The following is a 20,730-nucleotide window of genomic DNA, read 5'->3' as shown; positions in this document are numbered from 1 at the left end:
ATATCTGGGTCAGGAAGATCCCCTGGAGGAGGGCATGGCAACCCACTCCAGTATTGTTGCCTGGAGAATCCCATGGACAGAGGAATTTAGCGGGTTACTGTCCATGGGGTCTCAGACTCAGACACGACTAAAGCGGCTTAGCATGCACGCACACAATGTCAGCATAAGAATGGGAACTCAACGATCTTTGCTGGTTGGATGGATGGATGAATGGGAGGAAGGAAGGTTGGAGGGAGGGGGTGAGGGATGGGTGATGAGTGGTTGGGTGGATGGGAAGAGAGGAGAATGGTGGTTGGGTGGATGGGCAGAGGAGAATGGTGGATGGGTGGATGAGTGGATGGGTGGATGGGTGGACCAGGTCAGTGCACCTCACGACACACACGTTTTTGCCCCTCTCAGTACTTGTCATGACCCCATCATCAGTTTTGAGTGTCTCTCCCCAAGACCATGTGCCCTTTGAGGGCAGAACCAAGCCCGCCTCTCACGATCTCCAGCTCTGAGCTCAGGCCTTGGTGCATAGTATACGCTCAGGAAATATTTGTTGAAGAAGGGACTAGGGCAGTGGAAGGAAAAAGAGGGGGTGACCAAAGTTTCATTATTACAGAAAACACTAGTGAATGGACACAGCGGTTGCTGAGATTACATGAACACTGTGGATGAAGCTTAAAGATGGAGTTCTAAAGTCCACGTCAACCACTTCACCTGAGATCCAAACAGCCGCACAGTCACAGGTCTCAAGCCTGGGCTTACTGAACACTAACTGTCTCTTCCTCCAGAAAGGTCAGTGAGAGGTCCTGAGCTGATGTCAGAACAAGTGGACACAGCTCAGGAAGAGCCAGAGATGGGCTCCTGGTGTCCTTGAAGCACAGCACTTGCAGATGCTGAGTGAGCTTGTGAGGCGGATGAAAACAGACAGAGCAGCCAGCACGGGCCTCTTTCAGGGTTGTAGCAATTTATTCCATTCGCTCAGAATCGTTATCCATGGTATCACATATTGTAATTCTATCATGACTCTGAGATTTTCAATAAATCAAAATACATTTCCCTACTGTCCCGTGTTAGTTACACTCAATAAAATTAATCCTATGAGTTAAAAACATTCAATCAAATTAACTCTATGAATTAAAAACTAAGACCATGTTCTAAGTTCAAGGAAAAACACTATACTCTCAGGTGTTAGGTATCAAATACAATTCCTTGTACTTCCAGTAAAGTAAGAAGCATAATCGCTTAGCATGGTGCGATGAAGAAAATTCTAACTAAAACTTAGTTTCTAGACCTATTTCCTCATGAGCTCATTTTGTGAACTTATGTAAATAACTCACCCATTCATTTTATGGTTAACCATTATGCAATGGGTAAATAGTGCCTCACCCCCAGGTAAATTATTTATTTTAGTATCTGTGAAAATGCTTGGAAAAATATAAAATAGGGAGATATATATACATATATAAAATGTTTTCCTACTTGCTATAAAAATTTTCATATTAATAGAGTGCTTTTTGAGTCGCTGTTGTGTAAATAGAAACAACATCTTGGTAATGATGCAGGACTGAAGTCAAAGGGTATATGTGTCTACTAAAAATCACATTAGCAGTATTTTTTTATGACTGACCTAGTTTTAAAAATAGGATTTCAAGTGTGATGTCAAATATTTTTGAGAAAGTGAAATATTGTGTATTTAACAGAGGGGCACAAAGATGGATGGGTGGGTAGTAGGTGGTAGATGTCAACAGTGAGCAAAGCCAAGACAGGGGCTTGGCCCACTTGCGGTGGTGACTGGGCTGGGAGCTCTGGGTGGTGGCGGTGACTGGGTGATGGCAGAGCTGTGTTGGAGCTTGCTTTGAAAATCCCTGTGTCTGGGGCTCCTGGCGTCCGGGTTCCTGCATGCTTCTCCACCAGCTCCTCTCACCCTCCTGGCGCTGCTGCTTGTCTGGGACCCACATGGAGGACGGGCCTCCTGGGGGCAGGCAGAGTCTGTGTGTTCTCCATCTCTGGGGCTCATCGAAGCCTGGATGTAGGACAAAACAGGCTCCCATCAAGGCTCGCGTGCAGACCGGAACTTGATCACAGCTACCTGTGTCGGGAAGTTCATCTGGGTCAGTCTGTGCCAGGAAAGGCAAGGTTTATGCTGGAAACCCCGGGAGGGTGAGGAGGGGAGAGTTTCTGCCAATCCTGAGGACACGACATCTGTGCTTGCTGAATAGGGCCAGGCTGGGCCCAGTAAAAGGGCAGAGACTCCCAGGAGGTATGGGAACATGGTCTCGGGTGAGGCCCACTCCCTCTGGTAGGCAAGCAGGTGTGACGGGTGCACACACCTGAGCCAGACGGCCACGCCCTGGGGACTCTGTGCCTTTGCACAATTTGTGGGCCACCCACCCGGACACAGCACTCATCGCCCAATGGGGCTGTGCCAAGTGTCAACCTCGGGGATGTTTGTTTGATGTTTTCCAAAGAGCAGATTTTTGCAAGAACTTGAGAACTAGTTATAAGTTTCTTCCTTATATACTTTGGAAGACAGGAGTCCCAGGAGCTTAAGAAAAGACCAGGGGCCAATTTTCCCTCCGTGTTTTAATTCTGAGGAGGGGCCAGCCTCCCTGGTCAACTCACCAGATTTCTTTGGAAATCCCCCAGGACAAATACTGGCCTCCTTGTTGTCATTCTTATTTTATATCTGAACTAAGAAACTGAAATTTCCTTGTGATTCTGTGCGGGGTGGTGATGGGCCTGGGCCCAGTCCTGAGAGTAACAAGGGCTGAGAGTAACAACCTGAGAGTAACAAGGGCTCTCAGGTTGGTGGGGGCTGAGACCAGGTGGGATCAGGCGAGGACGTCACGTTCCCAGTGTCTCCAGGACCAGCTCCTGGAGCAGGGGACAATTTCTCTGGTCACAACGAAGTCAACCAGAAGGAGATGCTGCCTCATGGAGAAGTAACCCAGGCTCTGCTGTGTGACCGACCCGGGTGATTGACCTGAGCTCTCTGAGCCCACTGTCTTCATTTAAAGAATGAATCCCGGGTCTACCACACTGTAGAACTGAATTGTGCTGAAGGTCTGTTATCTCGAGAGAATGACAGGCTAAGCATGAGGACGGAAGAAGGGGATGTGGGCTAGCCCCCGCAGTACCCCCAACGAGGACAGTATGGAGCAGGGTCAGTAAGTGGAAGGGTCTGCATGACCACACCTCATGGGTCCCAAACCGGACGAGAAGGTACCCGGCCAAGGCAGCTGTTGTCTTTAATGTTAGAGGAAAGTTGAGCTGAGGTTGAGCTTCCCAGGTAGCACTGGTGGTAAACAACCTGCTTGCCAACACAGAAGATATAAGGGACGTGGGTTTGTCCCTGGGTCGGGAAGATCCCCTGGAGGAGGGCATGGCAACCCACTCCAGTATTCTTGCCTGGAGAATCCCAGGCAAGAGCCTGGGGGGCTACAGTCCATGGGGTCACAAAAGAGTCAGATATGACTTAGCGACCGAGAACACACACGTGTACCAGGAACAGTGGATGAAGGCCAAATATATATTTCTATTAAAAAAAATCACACAGTATTGCAGGCATGAGACACCAACACCCACAAATCTACCCACAGCCAAAACCCCCGGATATGCTGTGTGGTCGCCATCAGTGGTGAAGGCAGGACTCGCACGTCAGAGGGTCTCACTTGGCACCCACCTGCAGGGCAGCCAGGCTCCTTACTCGTGGAACACCTGGTAGCTGAAGTTGTCGGACCGGGCTTTGAAGTCGTATTTTCCAGTCATTCTCTGGTAGTGCCGGACAAGGAGGGCAGCGGCCCCGGCCACCAAGGCACAGGCGGCCCCCACGATGAGGACCAGGTAGCCGGCTCCCAGGCCCGGCCCTGCCGCCAGAAGTGACCCTGTGTTGCACAAAAGAAGCCAGTTTTGACTCCATGTTGGAACTGTTTCTTTAACATTGCTTTTGACTGTTATTACAATCATACACAATGGTCAGCCTCAGAGGACTCTGTCCCTCTGCATGTCTGTCAGCTAGAGTGCCTTTGCTCAGCTCACAGATAATCGGACCCTACCCACATACAGAGTACACCATGTGAAATGCCAGGCTGGATGAAGCACAAGCTGGAGTCAGGATTGCCAGGCGAAATATCAATAACCTCAGATACGCAGATGACACCACCTTTGTGGCAGAAAGTGAGGAAGAACAAAGAGCCTCTCTATAAAAGTGAAAGAGGAGAGTGAAAAAGCTGGCTTACAACTCGACATTCAGAAAATGAAGATCATGGCATCTGGCCCCATCACGTCATAGCAAATAGATGGGGAATCAATGGAAACAGTGAGACTTTATTTTGGTGGGGGGGCTGGCTCACTGCAGATGGTGACTGCAGCCATGAAATTAAAAGACGCTTGCTCCTTGGAAGAAAAGCTATGACAAACCTAAACAGTGTATTAAAAAGCAGAGGCATTGCTTTGCCCACAAAGGTCCGTCTAGTCAAGGCTATGGTGTTTCCAGTAGTTGTGTATGGATGTGAGAGTTGGACTGTGAAGAAAGCTGAGCGCCGAAGAATTGATGCTTTTGAACTGTGGTGTTGGAGAAGACTCTTGAGAGTCCCTTGGACTGCAAGGAGATCAAACCAGTCAATCCTAAAGGAAATCAGTTCTGAATATTCATTGGAAGGACTGATGTTGACGCTGAAGCTCCAATGCTTTAGCCACCTGATCTGAAGAACTGACTCACTGGAAAAGACCCTGATGCTGGGAAAGATTGAAGTCAAGAGAAGAAGGGGACGACAGAGGATGAGATGGTTGGAATGTATCACTGACTCGATGGACTTGAGTTTGAGCAACCTCCAGGAGTTGGTAATGGACAGGGAAGCCTGGCATGCTAACAAAGAGTAGGACACAACTGAGCGACTGAACGGACGCACCTGTGAGCAGAAGTGATTAGCATACCCCTCCACAGGTTGGCCATTCCCGTGGAGATGTTTGGCAAGACCGCAGACCCTTTCGCTTTACTTCCCCAGTGCCTCTCCCTCTCTGTTCTGCCTTTTGCCTTTAGTTCCTCCTCGCTTCTTTCTTTCTGACTCTATAAAGGAACCTGGCACCCAGACCCCAACAAGATGGTTATTTTGAGAAACAAGCCTGCCATCTTCTTGGTCAGTGGGCTGCCTGAATAAAGTTGCTTCTCTTAACCCCTTGTCTCTCAGATTTATTGGCCTATCATGCAGCGAATGGAGCGAGCCCTGACTGGGTAACACCTACAGGGGTGAGACGGTGCGGGTGGGAGGTCCACCCACAGCAGCGGGGCCAGGTCCTGGCTGGGCCCCAGCATCGCCCCTAGAGAGAGGATTCAGGTCAGAGCCCATGATGGAGCAGGCTCTCCCACGGCAGCTGCTCAGTGTGCCAGGTGCCTCAAGCCCAGGAGAGCACAGCAGAGGGGACAGCTCCTGCTGCTCATCCTCTGGATGGTCACTGGCCAAGAAGAGGAGGCCACGTGGGAGCCACTGGCAGTGCAGGTGGGGGCAGAGAGCTCAATGGACTCGGCACAGGGACACGTTGCCTGTACCCACATGCAACTCAGCACCAGGGAGCTGGCCTTCCCCAGACTCAGGGGCAAGAAAGCACATGGAGTCTGGACCCCAAACTGCTGAAAACAGGGATGCAAATACTCATATATGCAGGTTCACAGCAGCGGAAAGGGGAAACAGACCCGAATCCATCAAAGGCTCTGAATGAACAAACAAATGTGGCCATCACCCAGAGGAATGGCGTTCAGCCATGAAAGGGAGGAGGTTCTGCCACACATTACATGGGACCCAGAGGAGTCTTGAAAACATCCACTCCGCTGAGTGACAGGCACGGTTGCTGAAGACCACAGGTAGTCATGTGATCCTGTTTTTAGGGAAACTGGAGTCAGAAAGCCGACCTCATGGTTTCAGGGGTGGGGGTGGGGCTGAGGTTCACTCTCTGTGGGCTTGGAACTGCTTTGGGGGATGAATATGTTTTGGAACTAGAGAAAGGTAATGGTCGTACCACACTGTGAATGTGCTAAATTCTACCCAATAGTTTATTTTAAAAGTTAACTTTATATTAGGTGAATTTTATCTCAATCTTATCACAGGAGCTTATCAGAAAGGTCTGGGTATGAAAGCCTTCCTGGGGAACAAGCGACACTTGAGACCCCGTTTCCCATTTCTGGGGCTGTGGCCTGAAGTGCCTGCTGCTCTGGGCCCCCCAGTTACAGCTCAGGCATGTGCAGCAAAGTGGTCACCTATGGCTTAGAAAAGGCTCCCTTCAGACAGCCTGTATGATGGGTCAGCTGGAAACCGGACAACCCCATCCTCCAGAAGGAGGGCCACACTGGGATGAGGATACTGGGAATGATTGCTGGAGCACCTGCAACCTTCTAAGGAACCTGAGGCCCCAGGACTCTGGGTCACCACCTTCCTAACAACTCATTCACAGCTGGCTCTGAAATCCAGCCTCCAGTGGATGGTACCATGGAGACTCCCCCCTCCTCCTGTATCTCACATCAGGGGCCAACTTGTGACCATAAGGGGGGACTGTCTCCCTTGAGGATCCTACAGCAGAAAAGCAGAAGTTCCCCCCCCATGGTTGGCCCCACGGAGTCTAGCTGCAGCCCCAGACTGCCAGCTCCAGAGACAAGGGAACCTGCTTGGTTGCTGCCTCTCCAGCTGGGTTTCTATTCCCTACAGTCAAGTGCTCTTAACCAGCCACAGACTCAGAGCTGCTCTGAGTGGAGTCCACAGGCCAGCACTGTCCCCTGGTTATCAGGGTCCAGGAATGGTTCCTGGTTCAGGAGAGATGCTTACAAATAGAGAGGGAGCCTGTGCTGCAACGTGACCCGCACCATCAGTGGGAATGTCTCCTTAAACATAACATCCACAGGTCAGCCCTGATGGATGAGACACTTAGAAGACATGGGTCTTCCCCCAGAAGTGTGAGCACCCATGCACAGGGCGGTGGTGACATCATGCTGTGATGTACATGACCATTCCTTCTGCAAAGACACTGACCTGTCACTGCCCCTGTGATGGGGACAGTCTCAGTGAGGGGTAGTGATGGAGGTGCGCAAGAACCCAGGAGCTGGGAACCTAGAGCCCAGGCCCCTTCCAGAGGCTGAGCTCAGCCACCATCCGGGGACCCCCAGACTTCTCACTTCTGAGCCTCCTCCACAATTGTTCCAGACCGTTCCCACTGGTTCATTTCAGGAGCCTATAGGACATTAACCTCAAACTTTCTCAGCTTCTTCTTACACACACACACACACAAAGCTGTAGTGACTGAGAAATTATGTTCTCTGGAAAAGCAAATGGCGATGGATGATTTCCACAAATTAAGTGCAAAAAGTATGATGCTGATAGGTGATCTGTTGGCAGCACAGATTCAGGGATTGCCTGGGTGGATTCTTCCTTTAAAAGGCCAGCAAACAGTGTTACATGTTGAAGCACAATCCTCCAAAAAATATGTGTTGGGTTTGAACCCCCCAGTGCCTCAGAATGCGACCTTATTCAGAAATATGGTCCTTGCAGATGTCATTAATTAAGAAGTTATACTGAAGTGGGAGAGGCCCCTAATTCAATGACCAGTGTCCCCTTAAGAAGACAGAGGTGCTCAGGAGAAGCCACATGATGCCAGAGGCAGAGGCTGGAGGGAGGCAGCCACAGCCAGGTCATCCAGCAGGACCTGCAGAGGCTGGGAGCCAGGCCTGGAACGGAGGCCCTCAGAGACTTTGGAAGGAGCCAGCCCCACCCATTATGTGATCTTGGATTTGTGTCTCCAGATTTCAAGAGTATTTTCTGTTATTTTAACCACTCAGTTTATGGTTCTTAGTGAATGTAATTCACATATATGTTCTCTTTCATATTAGAGCCCCAGATCAACCAGCTCTCGGCAATTTAAGACAATGAAGAGGGCAGGGAAAGCATTGTCCCAGGACCCAGGCCAGTGATCGCCCAAGGACCAATGCAAACGCCAGGGCCTGGAGTCCAGCTTGGGAGACCCTGAGGGGACAGGCCTGGGGCTTGGCTGGGGACCTGTGATCTTTTAAATCTCTGAAATGTTCTGGATGAGAACCAGCAGCTGAATATCATTGGCCAAAAGCCTTCCCTCCCAAGCTCTGGTCAGGACTCCTGTCCTGGTTCACACCCTGCCTCCAGAACCCAGAAGTTCTTGAACAAGAAAATAGAGAGACAAAGAAGGCCATCCAGATTAGGAAGAAACAGAATAAAAAGAGAAAATCAACTAGGATTAGGTTTAGCTGAAAGAAAGAGAAAACCCCAAAATAGCGGTACAAAGAAAATGGAAGTTTCTTTCTTTCTGGCATAAAAATGGGAGGTCAGAGCTCAAGCCTGGCCCCACAGCTTTGCTCCAGGATGTCCTGGGGCACCAGTTCCTTCCAGCTCCTGTCTGGATGGTCCTCATGACCCCAGGTGGTGGCTGGCTGCAGCCACCTCCCCTGTATTTCAGGCAGCAGGGTGCATACCAGGTGTTTATAACGAGGGCATTTGACACTCCCTTTTGCATCTTACTGGGGCTTCCCTAGTAGCTCAGACGGTAAAGCATCTGCCTGCAATGCAGGAGACCTGGGTTTGATTCCTGGGTCGGGAAGATCCCCTGGAGAAAAAAATGGCAGCCCACTCCAGTATTCTTACCTGGAGAATTCCATGGACAGAGGAGCCTGGTAGGCTACAGTCCATGGGATCGCAAAGAGTCAGACACAACTGAGCGACTTCACTTCACTTCACTTTGCATCTTATTAACCGAGTTCACTCATGCAGCCACTCTTGCTGCGAGGTTGGCTGGGAACTATAGTTTTTCCTGGCAGCCACCTGTCCCCTAAAAACTGAGGGTTCTATTACCATTGAAGGAAGGAAGAGCAGATATTTGGGGACAGCTAGCAGTTTCTGAATCCATACCCAGGTTTAGTTGTCTAGCCCGAGTCAACTGCTCACCTTCAGACCGAATCAGGGGTCCCCAGGACATCTGGTGCATCACGGATGCCTCGCTGCTTCTCAGTGACCGAAAGTCATCACAGTTCTGTTGTTTGCATAGGAAAGAAGTGTTCACATTAGTCGAACAATGGTTATGAGAAAGGTACCCACTCTCATGGATGGTACACTGATTCAAACATGCTCTTTCCTGCTAGAAACATCAAGTCACAATGGATGAGTTCAATGAGGGGGGAAGGATGTTGAGGAGGCCAGATCACCTGGACTATGCCAGGCTGCATGCCCAGCAGGATGAAGGAAGGACTAGGCAGCAGGCAGTTTGGAGGAAGTGAGATGTAGCCCCCTGAGCTGTCTCCAGTTACTAGCTCTGGCCTCATCTCAGAGTCGCCTTTGTGTTCTTCACAGCCTGCTGCAGACACCTGCTCCTCTTAATGCCTTTGCCTTACAAAAAGTTTCAGAGACATAGAATCTACTTGCTATACCCCTGTGACGGAGTGCACTGTGCTCAGCCCCCAAAGATGTTACAGTCCTAACCCCAGTACCTGTGGATGTGACCCTAGGTGGAAGCAAAGTCTTTGCAGAGGACCCAGGTAAGATGAGGCCGTTAGGGTGGACCCCAACCCAGTGTGATTGTGTCCTTGAAAACAGGGGGCATTTGCACACGGACACAGGCATGCACAGAGGGAAGATGTGTGAAGACATAGGCAGAAGGTGGCACCAACCAGGCAGAGAGCCAGACCTCAACAGAGTCTCCCCACAGCCTCAGGAGGAATAACCTGGCCGACACCTCGATCTTGGGCTTCCAGCTTCCAGAGCTGTGCAAGGAGAGATTTCTGCTATTTAAGCCTATGGTACTTTGTTACAGCAAGGCTTCCCAGGTGGTGTTAATGGTAAAGAACCCTTCTGCCAATGCAAGAGATGCAAAAGATATGGATTCGATCCCTGGGTTGGGAGGATTCCCCTGGAGGAGGGTATGGCAACCCACTCCAGTATTCTTGCCTGGGAAATCCCATGGACAGAGGAGCCTAGCAGGCTAGAGTCCATACAGTCACAAAGAGTTGGACACAACTGAAGCAATTTCACACGCTCGTATGCACGCACACACTTTGCTACAGCAGCCCTGGGAAGATAATACAACACCTGTCCCAAAGGAAGTTGGAAAGAAATATGAGCAGCCCATGTTATACAGAATTTGAGAACTGGCAGCTCTTTACCCAGGCTGTCATGGCCCTTAACATCCTTAGTGCTGGAACCTCCCTGGCGGGCCAGTGACTAAGACCATTCCATGCTCCCAATGCAGGGTGCCCGGGTTTGATCCCTGGTCAGGAAACTAGATCCCACATGCCCCAACTAAGAGTTCACATGCCACAGCTAAAGATGCCGTGTGCCACAATTAAGACCCAGTGCAGCCAAATAAATACATAATAAGGGTCAGGGCCCCTCCACAGGCAAGCACTGTGTCCTCTCCTCCTGTTGTCCCAGAAGATCTTCTGTTTGAGAAAAAGTAACAACAAAACCAGGAGTCGCTGGGCTTCTCCTGTGCATTCAGACGATGCCCTGCCGCCGATCACCCTGGAGACCACCCAACTTCCATGAAGAGCATAGGAACAAGCGTGACCCCAGAGGAAAGAGAAACAGGTAGTGGCTGACCCAGAGACCAGCAGAGCCCTCAACGCTATCCTTCGCCACAGGCGACATGTGACAGTCACTGCACCTACTCATCTGTAGACAAAGAATAACTCTCCAACCCGGGAACACAAAGCACATCTCAGTTTCAAAGGTCTGAGGAAATGAGAATGTAAAGTTATTCATAATCCCAGCATAAATGCTGAACGGGAAAGAAGAAAAAAGATTAAACAGGGTAATGGCTAGGATTCAACAGCGTTCCGTCGACTTGCTAACAAGAATTCCAAATTAAAACATTTTTACACCTAAATATGTGTTCGATCACCTTGAAGAGAGGCACTACCGCACTATGAGAAGGAAGGTCTGATGTGACGGCCAGTGGAAGCGTATGGCCCCAGGAGGGGCTCCAGTGAACCACCCAGTGACATCGGTCTTCCATCCAAGGCTGTCCACCATCAAGACCTCATTTCATGCCTTTTAAAAGCCAGTTCTGTGGGGCCCAGAACCCTCTCCATGAAGTCGGTTCCCAGAGCTGCCCAAACCCCGGGCTTCTGATCCTGGAGCCTCCCTCCTCATATGCTGAGCGTGAGTCCAGAGGTTTAGAAGAGCAGAACACCTACTATCTTGCATGTGGCTCCGGGGGATTCCATGCAGATGCGGAGTTTGCAGTGCAAATAGACTATGGAGTTGTTGATGAAGGAAAAGATTCTCAGCTTAAACCGGGCCTTGTTGGAACTGCCGTTCTCGATCACGTTCGTGTGTGTGTTGGGGATGGGGCAGCTGGGAAGAGAGAAGGTGACTCATTAGTTCTGCACTGGCCCTCCTGTCCTTGTTGCCGGACGAGTTTCCTTGCATCGCACCTGAGTGCAGCTGGAGCATGCCCGCAAGCCTCCAAGTAGGCAAGGATGGCCAGGTCTCCAGTTCCCAACAGGAAGGTATCCTGAGGGCACTGCCTACACCCAGCTCTGCGTCCACGTGTATCTGGGAATTCTCTGGGAAGTCCTTTTGACTGCAAGGAGATCAAACCAGTCAACCCTAAAGAAAACCAACCCTGAATATTCATTGGAAGGACTGATGCTGAAGCTGAGGTTGCAATACTTTGGCCACCTGATGTGAAGAGTGGACTCAGTGGAAAAGACTTTGATGATAGGAAAGATTGAGGGCAGGAGGAGAAGGGGACAACAGAGGATGAGATGGTTGGATGGCATCACTGACTCAGTGGACATGAGTTTGACCAAACTCCAGAAGACAGTGAAGGACAGAGGACCCTGGTGTGCTGCAGTTCATGGGGTTGCAAAGAGTCAGACATGGCTGAGCAACAACAGCAAAATCAGGCTACACAGCAAGGGGCAGGTGCCCAGTGGCCCCTGAGCCCTCACCTATTGTTAATGAAACCAAACATGATCGGGTCCCTGGCATTGCTGGATGGCGTGGCCCAGCATTCGGTCAGGACCACCTTCAGGTTGCTTTTCTGTTTATAGAGCCCTACTTCGATCTTGACATCATCGCTGGCAGACACGCTGTAATTTTGAGGAATCGGAGAGTCTCCAATAAATAACTGCATTTCAGTGACGAAACTTCCAGCGCCGTGGAGGTCCTCAATGATGGTGTAAACCCTGCAAGACACAGTGTTTGCAGCGGTTGCTTCTTTGACCCACTTGTTCCCATTCCTCCCCAAAATGCAACTCCAAAGAAGGGTGGAAATAAAAGAAGGCCATCCAGTGAGAACAAGCAGAGAAAGGCTATTTTTTTCCCTAAGCTGGCTGGAGCTGGGAGCAGCCCTGGTCACTAGAGCTTGGTGGAGACCTGAAGGCAGGCAGAGGAGGGGTGAGTTTCACAGGGGACAGGGGAGCTCAGGTGTGCCCTGATGGCATCCTATGTGACTGGCTAGGGGAGCAGACCTGACTGTCTCTGGTTGGTTCAAACTGGAAAAGGGGACAAGTCTAGGGAAACTGGCAGTTAATCAGTTCCTGGCCAGTATCCACTTGTATGTTCAGTCTTTCAGAAGGGTCTTCAAGTGACTGAAACCCTAAAGAAGCCCCCAGGTGAAGGCACTGGGAGGAGTATGAGCCCCGGGGAATAGGGGAGAGACCTCTGCACTCACCCCCACTCGGACGTGTAGCCGGATGAGGTCAGGAGGTCATTCTGGAAGGCACAGTGGATGGGGCTCTCAATCTTCATGTGGTGGATGATGCCCTCTGGGGACATGTCGTTCCTCAGCGTGGTCCTCACCACCGTAGTGGTCATGTTCTGAGAACAAACGGGAAGTGAGTGAGCTCCCGGGTCCCGGTCAGCCCCCACCGTGGCTGCCGATCACGGCTCTGGGTGCAGGGGCTGTTTAAAGTTTATCGCCTCCAAGTGTGAAAACGCTGACAACTTTTCCCCAGTATAAACTGCAAAAGATAACATTGGGACACCTGATTTAGCCTATTTCCTGTGCTCCCTTTCTGCATTAAAAGAGAGCCAGAGACAAACTAGATCAGATACCCCAAACAACAGATCAGGCTCCTGCCCAAATAATCCTCAAGGGCATTTCTGAACACGAGAGTGCAGAGCGCTCACCGAAGAAATCGAGTTAAAATAAATCGGTTAAAGTCCGCGACTCAGAAAACTGCATTGTACTTTTGCAGAGAATTTTGCACAGAACCAAAGATCCAGAGGGCAACCTAACGAAAATGAATGTGGTCTGGAAGAAGACTGGGGGATGTGAGGTGATAGCGCAGTTTACGCCTGAGGACACGAGTCCCCAGGGAACCTTGTGATGCCTGTTAGTATTAACGAGGTTAAGCCCATAAACAGAAGTGCAGAGCAAATCGGTTTCATGCTAGGGAAATGACCCCAAGGTCAGCTGGCATTAAGGACTGGCTGCTCAGAATGTGAATGTTTAGCAGAAAAAAAAGAGGTTTAGCAGAGAAAAAAAGAGGTTTTCAGACAGTTGTGTACCAACTAATACAAGGAGATGGGCTTGGCAACATCAAAGAGAGTTCTGAAATTTCTCCAGAATCAAAAGCAGAAATGAAAACCTTGAGATGGGCAGCTTCATCATTTGATTCAGTGGAGAGAGCATTGCAGGAGGAGATTAAGAATTTCTGTGAAAATTGCCATCGTTATGAAAAGTGAAGTCACTCAGCCGTGTCCGACTCTTTGCGACCCCGTAGACTGTAGCCTACCAGGCTCCTCTGTCCATGAGATTTTCCAGGCAATAGTACTGGAGTGGATTACCATTTCCTTCTCCAGGAGATCTTCCCAACCCAGGGCTCGAACCCGGGTCTCCTGCATTGTAGACAGACACTTTACCATCTGAGCCACCAGGGAAGTCCTGCCATCGTTATACTGAAGCCAAAGTCTTTTGTTTGACAAAATACCTGAAGTTGTAATTATCTGTTTGAGTTGCTTTTCTTGCTAGTGGCTTGGAGTTTGATTGTCACGGTAGTGGCTTCCCCAAGATCAATACCCCTTATTGACACCTTCAAAAGTATCACCAGAAGGACAGAGCCCAGGACCAACCAAGAACAGCCTGGGTGACCTGTGCTTGTAATGCTTACTGTGCCTCACGGCCAGCAGTGGGCCTTGTTCTGCTTCTGTTAAAGTCACCAACCTTAACAGTTTAGAACTAGACAAGGGGCATTTTGTGTGAAGAGGAAACAAGAGGCGTGGCTGAAAATTAGGCCAATGAAGAAGCTGGAATTAGAGTCGGTGGAAATACACAGCCGAGTAAAGTAAATGTTATTGGACGGCTTGAAGGACGATAGAGCCAAGCAGAGTATGAGCCATATGACAAATGGCCTATCCTGATAAGGCTGCCAGTAGAGTATCTGCTGAAAATAGAGATCCTGAGATTACCAATACTAATGTGACCTGTGCCTCTAACTGACGAGAAACCCAATGGACAATTAAGCCTTGACTTGAGTGGGTCTGAAAACAAAACTTCATCTGCAGGACTGCTGGGAGCCAGCGTGAGGAACTCCGTCCATGGCAAAGGTCATGAGGAACGAGGCTTGGCATACGCAAAGGCGTGATCAAGCCTCAGGAAACCCCCTGTTCCCGACCATCTAACCCCCAAACCAGAGTCTGTTTTATGCTCACCTACACCTCTGACTTTACGGGGGGCTCTCCCCCATAACCGTTTTTCTCGGAGAAGGAGTAAACGCGCAGCTCCAAGGCAATAAAAATTCCTGGGCGTGACAAGAGTGTTTCAGCTTACGGACTCTGAAGGTTATCTAGCCCGCCTGTATAGGTTCGTCCGGCCACATGTGATTGTTTACAGCCTCCCAATCTGAGAGGCACGAGATGTTTTAGACTTACTAAAGGCAAATTCTTTTGGGGAGTTAGAAATTATTAGTACAGTGGGTTGGTTAGGAATTATATTGGTGAAGGGTTTTTCATTTGTTGTGTCAATAATTGCTCCTAATTCCCTGCTCTGGGTGGGACAAGGATATTTCAGGTCAAACCTCTCTGCTGACAGACTAGCCTGTGTGACAGGATTATCCATATTCCTGCCACTATGCACATGATTGTTTACTACCTCTTAACCATAAACAGCACAGAGAGTTTTGGAGTATTTTGAGAGTCTTAATTAGCATAGGGCTTTTTCTTCTTGAGTCAATGATTGCTGCCAGGCCTCCATATCCTTAGGCACCTGGGAATATATAAATCAATGTATTTGGAATATAGAAAAGGAAATATAATAGTTTTTGATGTTAGCAATACTAGACTTTTTGAGTTAATGGATTTTCTCTTTTGTAATAGATCACTGTACTTTGTTATAAATCACTGTGTCCTTGCTATGTAAAAATGTAACTTTATCATATCTTAAGACTAAATAGATCTTAAAGGGAGCATTGGTGAAAGGATTTTCATTTGTTGGGCTGATGTTTGCTGCTAAATCTCCATGTTCCCTACCCTTATAATGAATATAACTAACATATAGGAAGAATTAAGTATTAACCTTTAAGCATATAGGAGAAATAAGTATTAACCTTTAAGACTAATCATGTTAACTGTGGGTTAAATAAATTCCTTTCTTGATTGTAACTCACTACACCCTCACCCTATAGGAATGCAACTTTATTTGGAGGGTGGTGCCTGGTTTAAGAAGAAACACCCTTGGAAGAAATAAGTTTTTTGGTTATCAGAAAGAAAGGATCATAAAATGTCAGCAGGTCTCACTCATGGCCAGAAGATAATGTAATATCCCTAAGACCTTTTTTTATACATTTATGTGAAGCACCTGATTTTGATAAAGGTCAGGACTGCTGACCCCCGTGTGACTCTGTATTCATCCCTATGTGTAACAAAAGGTATATAAGCAAACCCAAAAATAAAGAAATCGGATCAGTTTCCAGAAAGACTGATTCCCCCATGTCGCTTCTTTCTTGCTCCCGTTTTTCTGGCTGAATTCCCACCTGGAGCATGGATGCTATTCTACGTAATCCAAGTTATTCAGCCTCTTTTTCTCCACTAATCTTCCTACTACACTATCCATTTCTAATCTCTCTATATCTGTGGTTAAATATGTATTTTTCCAAAGATGCCGACTCCGTCCCCACCTTCGAATCACCCTGGATCCACCGGGGCTGGACCCCGGCACAGGACAAAGCTTAGAGGAGTAGGAAGGGAATTGTCTGCTCTCTGATGATCAGAAAGTTCCTGAACAGAATGACATTTTGAATTATCTTTTCTTCTACAGCTACTGCATCTACTCCTTACTTGCTGTTTTATAATAAATTATATAATGAGTATGTTTTACTTGTGTGCATATTAAACAGACCTGGACAAACTGGCAAAGTTGTTCGTATCAAAGAGTCTTCAGCTCTTTAACATCACACTGAAAGCTGAAAGCACTTCCTCTAAGATCAGCAGCAAAACAAGAATGCTCACTGTCACCACTTTTATTCAACAGAGTATTGAAGTCCTAGTCACAGCAATTAGACAAGGAAAAAATAGAAGGAATCCAAATTAGAAAGAAAGAAGTAAAACTGTCACTCTTTGCAGATGACATGATGCTATACATAGAAAATCCTAAAGTGAAAGTCACTCATGCCTGACTCTTTGTGACCCCGTGGACTATGCAGTCCATGGGAATTCTCCAGGCCAGAATACTGGAGTGGGTAGCCTTTCCCTTCTCCAGGGGATCTTCCCAACCCAGGGATCAAACCCAGGTCTCCCACATTGCAAGTGGATTCTTTACCAGCTGAGCCACAAAGGAAGTTCAAGAATACTGGAGTGGGTAGAATAGCCCTTCTCCAGGAGATCTTCCCAATCCAGGAATTGAACCAGCATTTCCTGCATTGCAGATGGATTCTTTACCAACTGAGCTTTCAGGGAAGCCCCCAAATCCTAAAGACATCACCAAAAAAAACCTCATCAATGAAATCAGTAAAGTTGCAGAAACATAATTAGTATATAGAAATCTGCTTCATTTCTGTACACTAACAGGAGCTATCAAACTAACTAATAAGCTATCAGAAAGAGAAAACAATCTCATTTACAATTACATCAAAAAATAAAATTAAAAACCTAGGAATAAATTTAAATAAGGAGGTAAACGACTTGTACTCAGAAAACTGTAAGACACTGATGAAAGCAACTGGAGCCAACAGAGACAGATGGACAGATACGCTGTGGGCGTGGACTGGAAGAATTAATATTGCTAACATGACCTTTCTACCAGGGCAATCTACAGACTCAAGGCATAACCAATGGCATCTTTCACAGATCTAGAACAAAAAAATCTAAAATTTGTGTGGAAACATAAAGACCCCAAGCAACCAAAACAATTCTTAGAAAGAAGAAAAAAAAAAAAAACTGGAAGTATCATACTTCCTGACTTTAGACTCTACTACAAAGCTACAGTAATTAAAATAGCATGGTATTGGCACCTACACTGACACGTAGATCTATGGAACAGAGTAGAGAGCCTAGGAGTTAACCTACACTTACTTGGGAAATTGATCTATGAGAATATACGATGAGGATAAGTCAACCTTTCCAAAAAATGGTTTTGGGAAAACTAGACAGCTACATGCCAGAGAATCAAACTGGTTTACTCTCATGCCATGCAAAAAAAAAAAAGTTCAAAATGGATACAGAGTTAAATGTTAAATCTGAAACCATAAAACGTGTGGAAGAAAACATAGGCAATATGCTCTTTGAAATCAGTCTTATTAGTATTTTTTGATATGTCTTCTCAGGAAACGGAAACAAAAGCAACAATAAACAAATGGGACTATGTAAACTAAAAACTTACATAAGAACGAAAGTATCAACAAAACCAGGCAACCTACTGAATGGGAGAAGATATTTGCAAAGGACACATGGTGGCTCAGTTGGCAAAGAATCCACCCGTAATGCAGGAGACCCAGGTTCAAATCCTGGGTCAGGAAGATCCCCTGGAGAAGGAAATGGCAACCCATTCCAGTATTCTTGCCTGGAAAATCCCATGGACAGAGGAATCTGGTGGGGTGCAGTCCGTGGGATTGCAAGATTCAGACAAAACTTAGCAACTAACCCACCACATATCTGATAAAGGGTTAATATCTAAGACATAAAAAGAACTCACACAACTCAACATCAAAAAAACAAACCCAATTTAAAAATGGGCACAGGACCTGAATAACCCTAAAAGATGATGCTATCAAAATGTTACACTCAATAAGTCAGCAAATCTGAAAGACCCAGTTGTAGTAGTGGCCACAGGACTGGAAAAGGTCAACCCTCAGCCCAATTCCCAAGATGGGCAGTGCTAAAGAATGCGCTGAGCATTAGACAATTGCATTCATCTCCCATGCTAATAAGGTTGTGCCTAAGAACTTGCATGCTAGTCTTCAGCATTATGCGAATCAAGTACTTTGAGTGAGTGAGTGAAGTCACTCAGTCGTGTCCGACTCTTTGTGATCCCATGGACTGTAGCCTACCAGGCTCCTCGGTCCATGGAATTCTCCAGGCAAGAATACTGAAGTGGGTTGCCATTTCCTTCTGCAGGGGATCTTCCCAACTCAGGGATTGAACCCAGGTCTCCTGCTTTGTAGGCAGACGCTTTACCATCTGAGCTACCAGGGAAGTACTTCAAGGTGTACAAATGAGTTTTAAAAAAGGCAGAGGAACCAGAGATTGAATTGCCAACTTTCGCTGGATCATAGAGAAAGCAAGGGAATTCCAGAAAAACACCTACCTCTGTTTCATCAACTACACTAAAGCCTTTGACTTTGTGGATCATAACAAACTGTGGAAAGCTCTTAAAGAGATGGAAATACCATATCATCTTAGCTGTCTTCTGATAAACCTGTATATGGGTCAAAAAGCAACAGTTAGAGCCTTGTATGGAACAACTGACTGGTTCAGGATTGAGAAAGGAGTACCACAGTGCTCTCTGTTGTCACCCTGTTTATTTAATCTATATGCTGAGCACATCATGAGAAACGCTGGGCTGGATGAGTTATAAGCTGGAATCAAGATAGGCAGGAGAAACATCAACAACCTCCGATATGCAGATGATACCACTTCAGTGGCAGAAAGCAAAGAGGAACTAAAGAACCTCTTGATGAAAGTGAAGGAGGAGAGTGAAAAAGCTGGCCTAAAACTAAATATTAAAAAAAAAAAAAAAAAACTAAGATCATGGCATCCAGCCCCATCACTTCATGGCAAATAGAAGGGGAAAAGGTGGAAGCACTGACAGATTTCCTCTTCTTGGGCTCTAAAATCACTGCAGATGGTGACTGCAGCCATGAAATCAGAAGATGATTGCTTCCTAGCAGGAAAGCTATGACAAACCCAGATAATGTGTTGAAAAGCAGAGTCATTATTCTGCCGACAAAGGTCCATATGGTCAAGGATATAGTCTCCCCAGTGGTCACGTATTGTGAGAGTTAGACTGTAAAGAAGGCAGAGTGCCAATAAATTGATGCCTTCGAACTGTGGGGCTGGAAAATACTTCTATGAGTCCCCTGGACAGCAAGAGATCCAACCAGTCAACCTTAAAGGAAATCAATCCTCCAAACTCGTTAGAAAGACTGATGCTGAAGCTGAACCTCCAGTATTTTGATCACCTGATTCGAACAACCAACTAATTGGAAAAGTCCCTGATGCTGGGAAAGACTGAGGGCAGGAGGAGAAGAGGGCATCAGAGGATGAGATGGTTGGATGGCATCACTGATGCAATGGACATGAACTTGGGCAAACTCTGGGAGATGGTGAGGGACAGGAAGGCAGAGGGACAGGGATCGCAAAGAGTCAGTCGTGACAGGACGACTGAACAACATACATAATGGAATACTTCTGAGCCATAAAAAAAAAGAATGGAATTTCGCCATTTGCAACAACATGCATGGACCTAGAGGGTATCATGCTAAAGGATTTAAGTCAGACAGAAAAAGGCAAATACTGTATGTTATCCCTTGTATGTGGAATCTAAAATACAAAACAAATGAACAAATGTAACAAAATAGAAATAGTTATAGATACAGAGAACAAAGAATGGCTCTCCAAAGAGTGGTTCTCCAAAGAGAACCAATACTCTTGGATAGTATTGATCTCTCTAGGTTATTATACAAACACTGAAATTAGAGTGAAAGTCATCATAATTTTTAGGGTTCATTTTCCTTGGTAGAGACTCCAGATGCATTAGCGTCTAGGAACAAAGTCACACAGGTTCTTAAGTAAACGATTCAAAATGAAAACATTTAAACATCTTTGAATTTACACCTATCTCCTATGATTGCTTTTTAAAATAAAGTGCTTGTGTTCATATCTCCAGGCTTCCCAAGTGGAGCTGTGGTAAAGAATCCTCCTGCCAATGCAGGAGACACAGTAGATGTGGGTTCAATCCCTGGGTCAGGAAGATCCCCTGGAAAAGGCAATGGCAACCCACTCCAGTATTCTAGCCTGGCCAATTCCATGGACAGAGGAGACTGGAGGGCTACAGCCCATAGGGTCACAAAGAGTCAGACACAGCTGATCTATGAAGCACGCACACATGTTCATCTTTCCATGTTTCTGAATGATCTGCATGATGTTTATAAGCTCCGTGTTTTTTCAGTTCATTAACAGAATCTCATGGAGCACATCTGGTTTTACAAAGCCATGAAGTCACATCTTGGATGGGCTTTATTAAAGACAACGGATCTGGAACACGTGCCCTCCCAGCGATGGACGTCATGCACCT

General features: G+C 47.2%; 1 protein-coding gene across 1 annotated transcript in view; it reads right to left on the bottom strand.

Annotated features, from left to right (window-relative positions):
• Nucleotides 1-3,690: 3,690 nt before the first annotated feature.
• UMODL1 (uromodulin like 1) overlaps nt 3,691-20,730 on the bottom strand; it is an 82,331-nt gene continuing 65,291 nt past the window's right edge. Inside the window, exons 18-22 of the mRNA XM_068969419.1 lie at nt 12,673-12,818; nt 11,948-12,184; nt 11,189-11,348; nt 8,946-9,030; nt 3,691-3,872 (exon numbers count right to left, since the gene is read on the bottom strand). Coding sequence (XP_068825520.1) covers nt 3,691-3,872; nt 8,946-9,030; nt 11,189-11,348; nt 11,948-12,184; nt 12,673-12,818 — 810 coding nt within the window. The remainder of the gene's footprint in view (nt 3,873-8,945; nt 9,031-11,188; nt 11,349-11,947; nt 12,185-12,672; nt 12,819-20,730) is intronic.

The sequence above is a fragment of the Capricornis sumatraensis genome, chromosome 1 (genome assembly GCF_032405125.1).
Source record: "Capricornis sumatraensis isolate serow.1 chromosome 1, serow.2, whole genome shotgun sequence".
Classification (NCBI taxonomy): Eukaryota; Metazoa; Chordata; class Mammalia; order Artiodactyla; family Bovidae; genus Capricornis; species Capricornis sumatraensis.
Note: the sequence above shows the minus strand (reverse complement) of the source record. Positions and strands in the feature narration are given on the sequence as shown.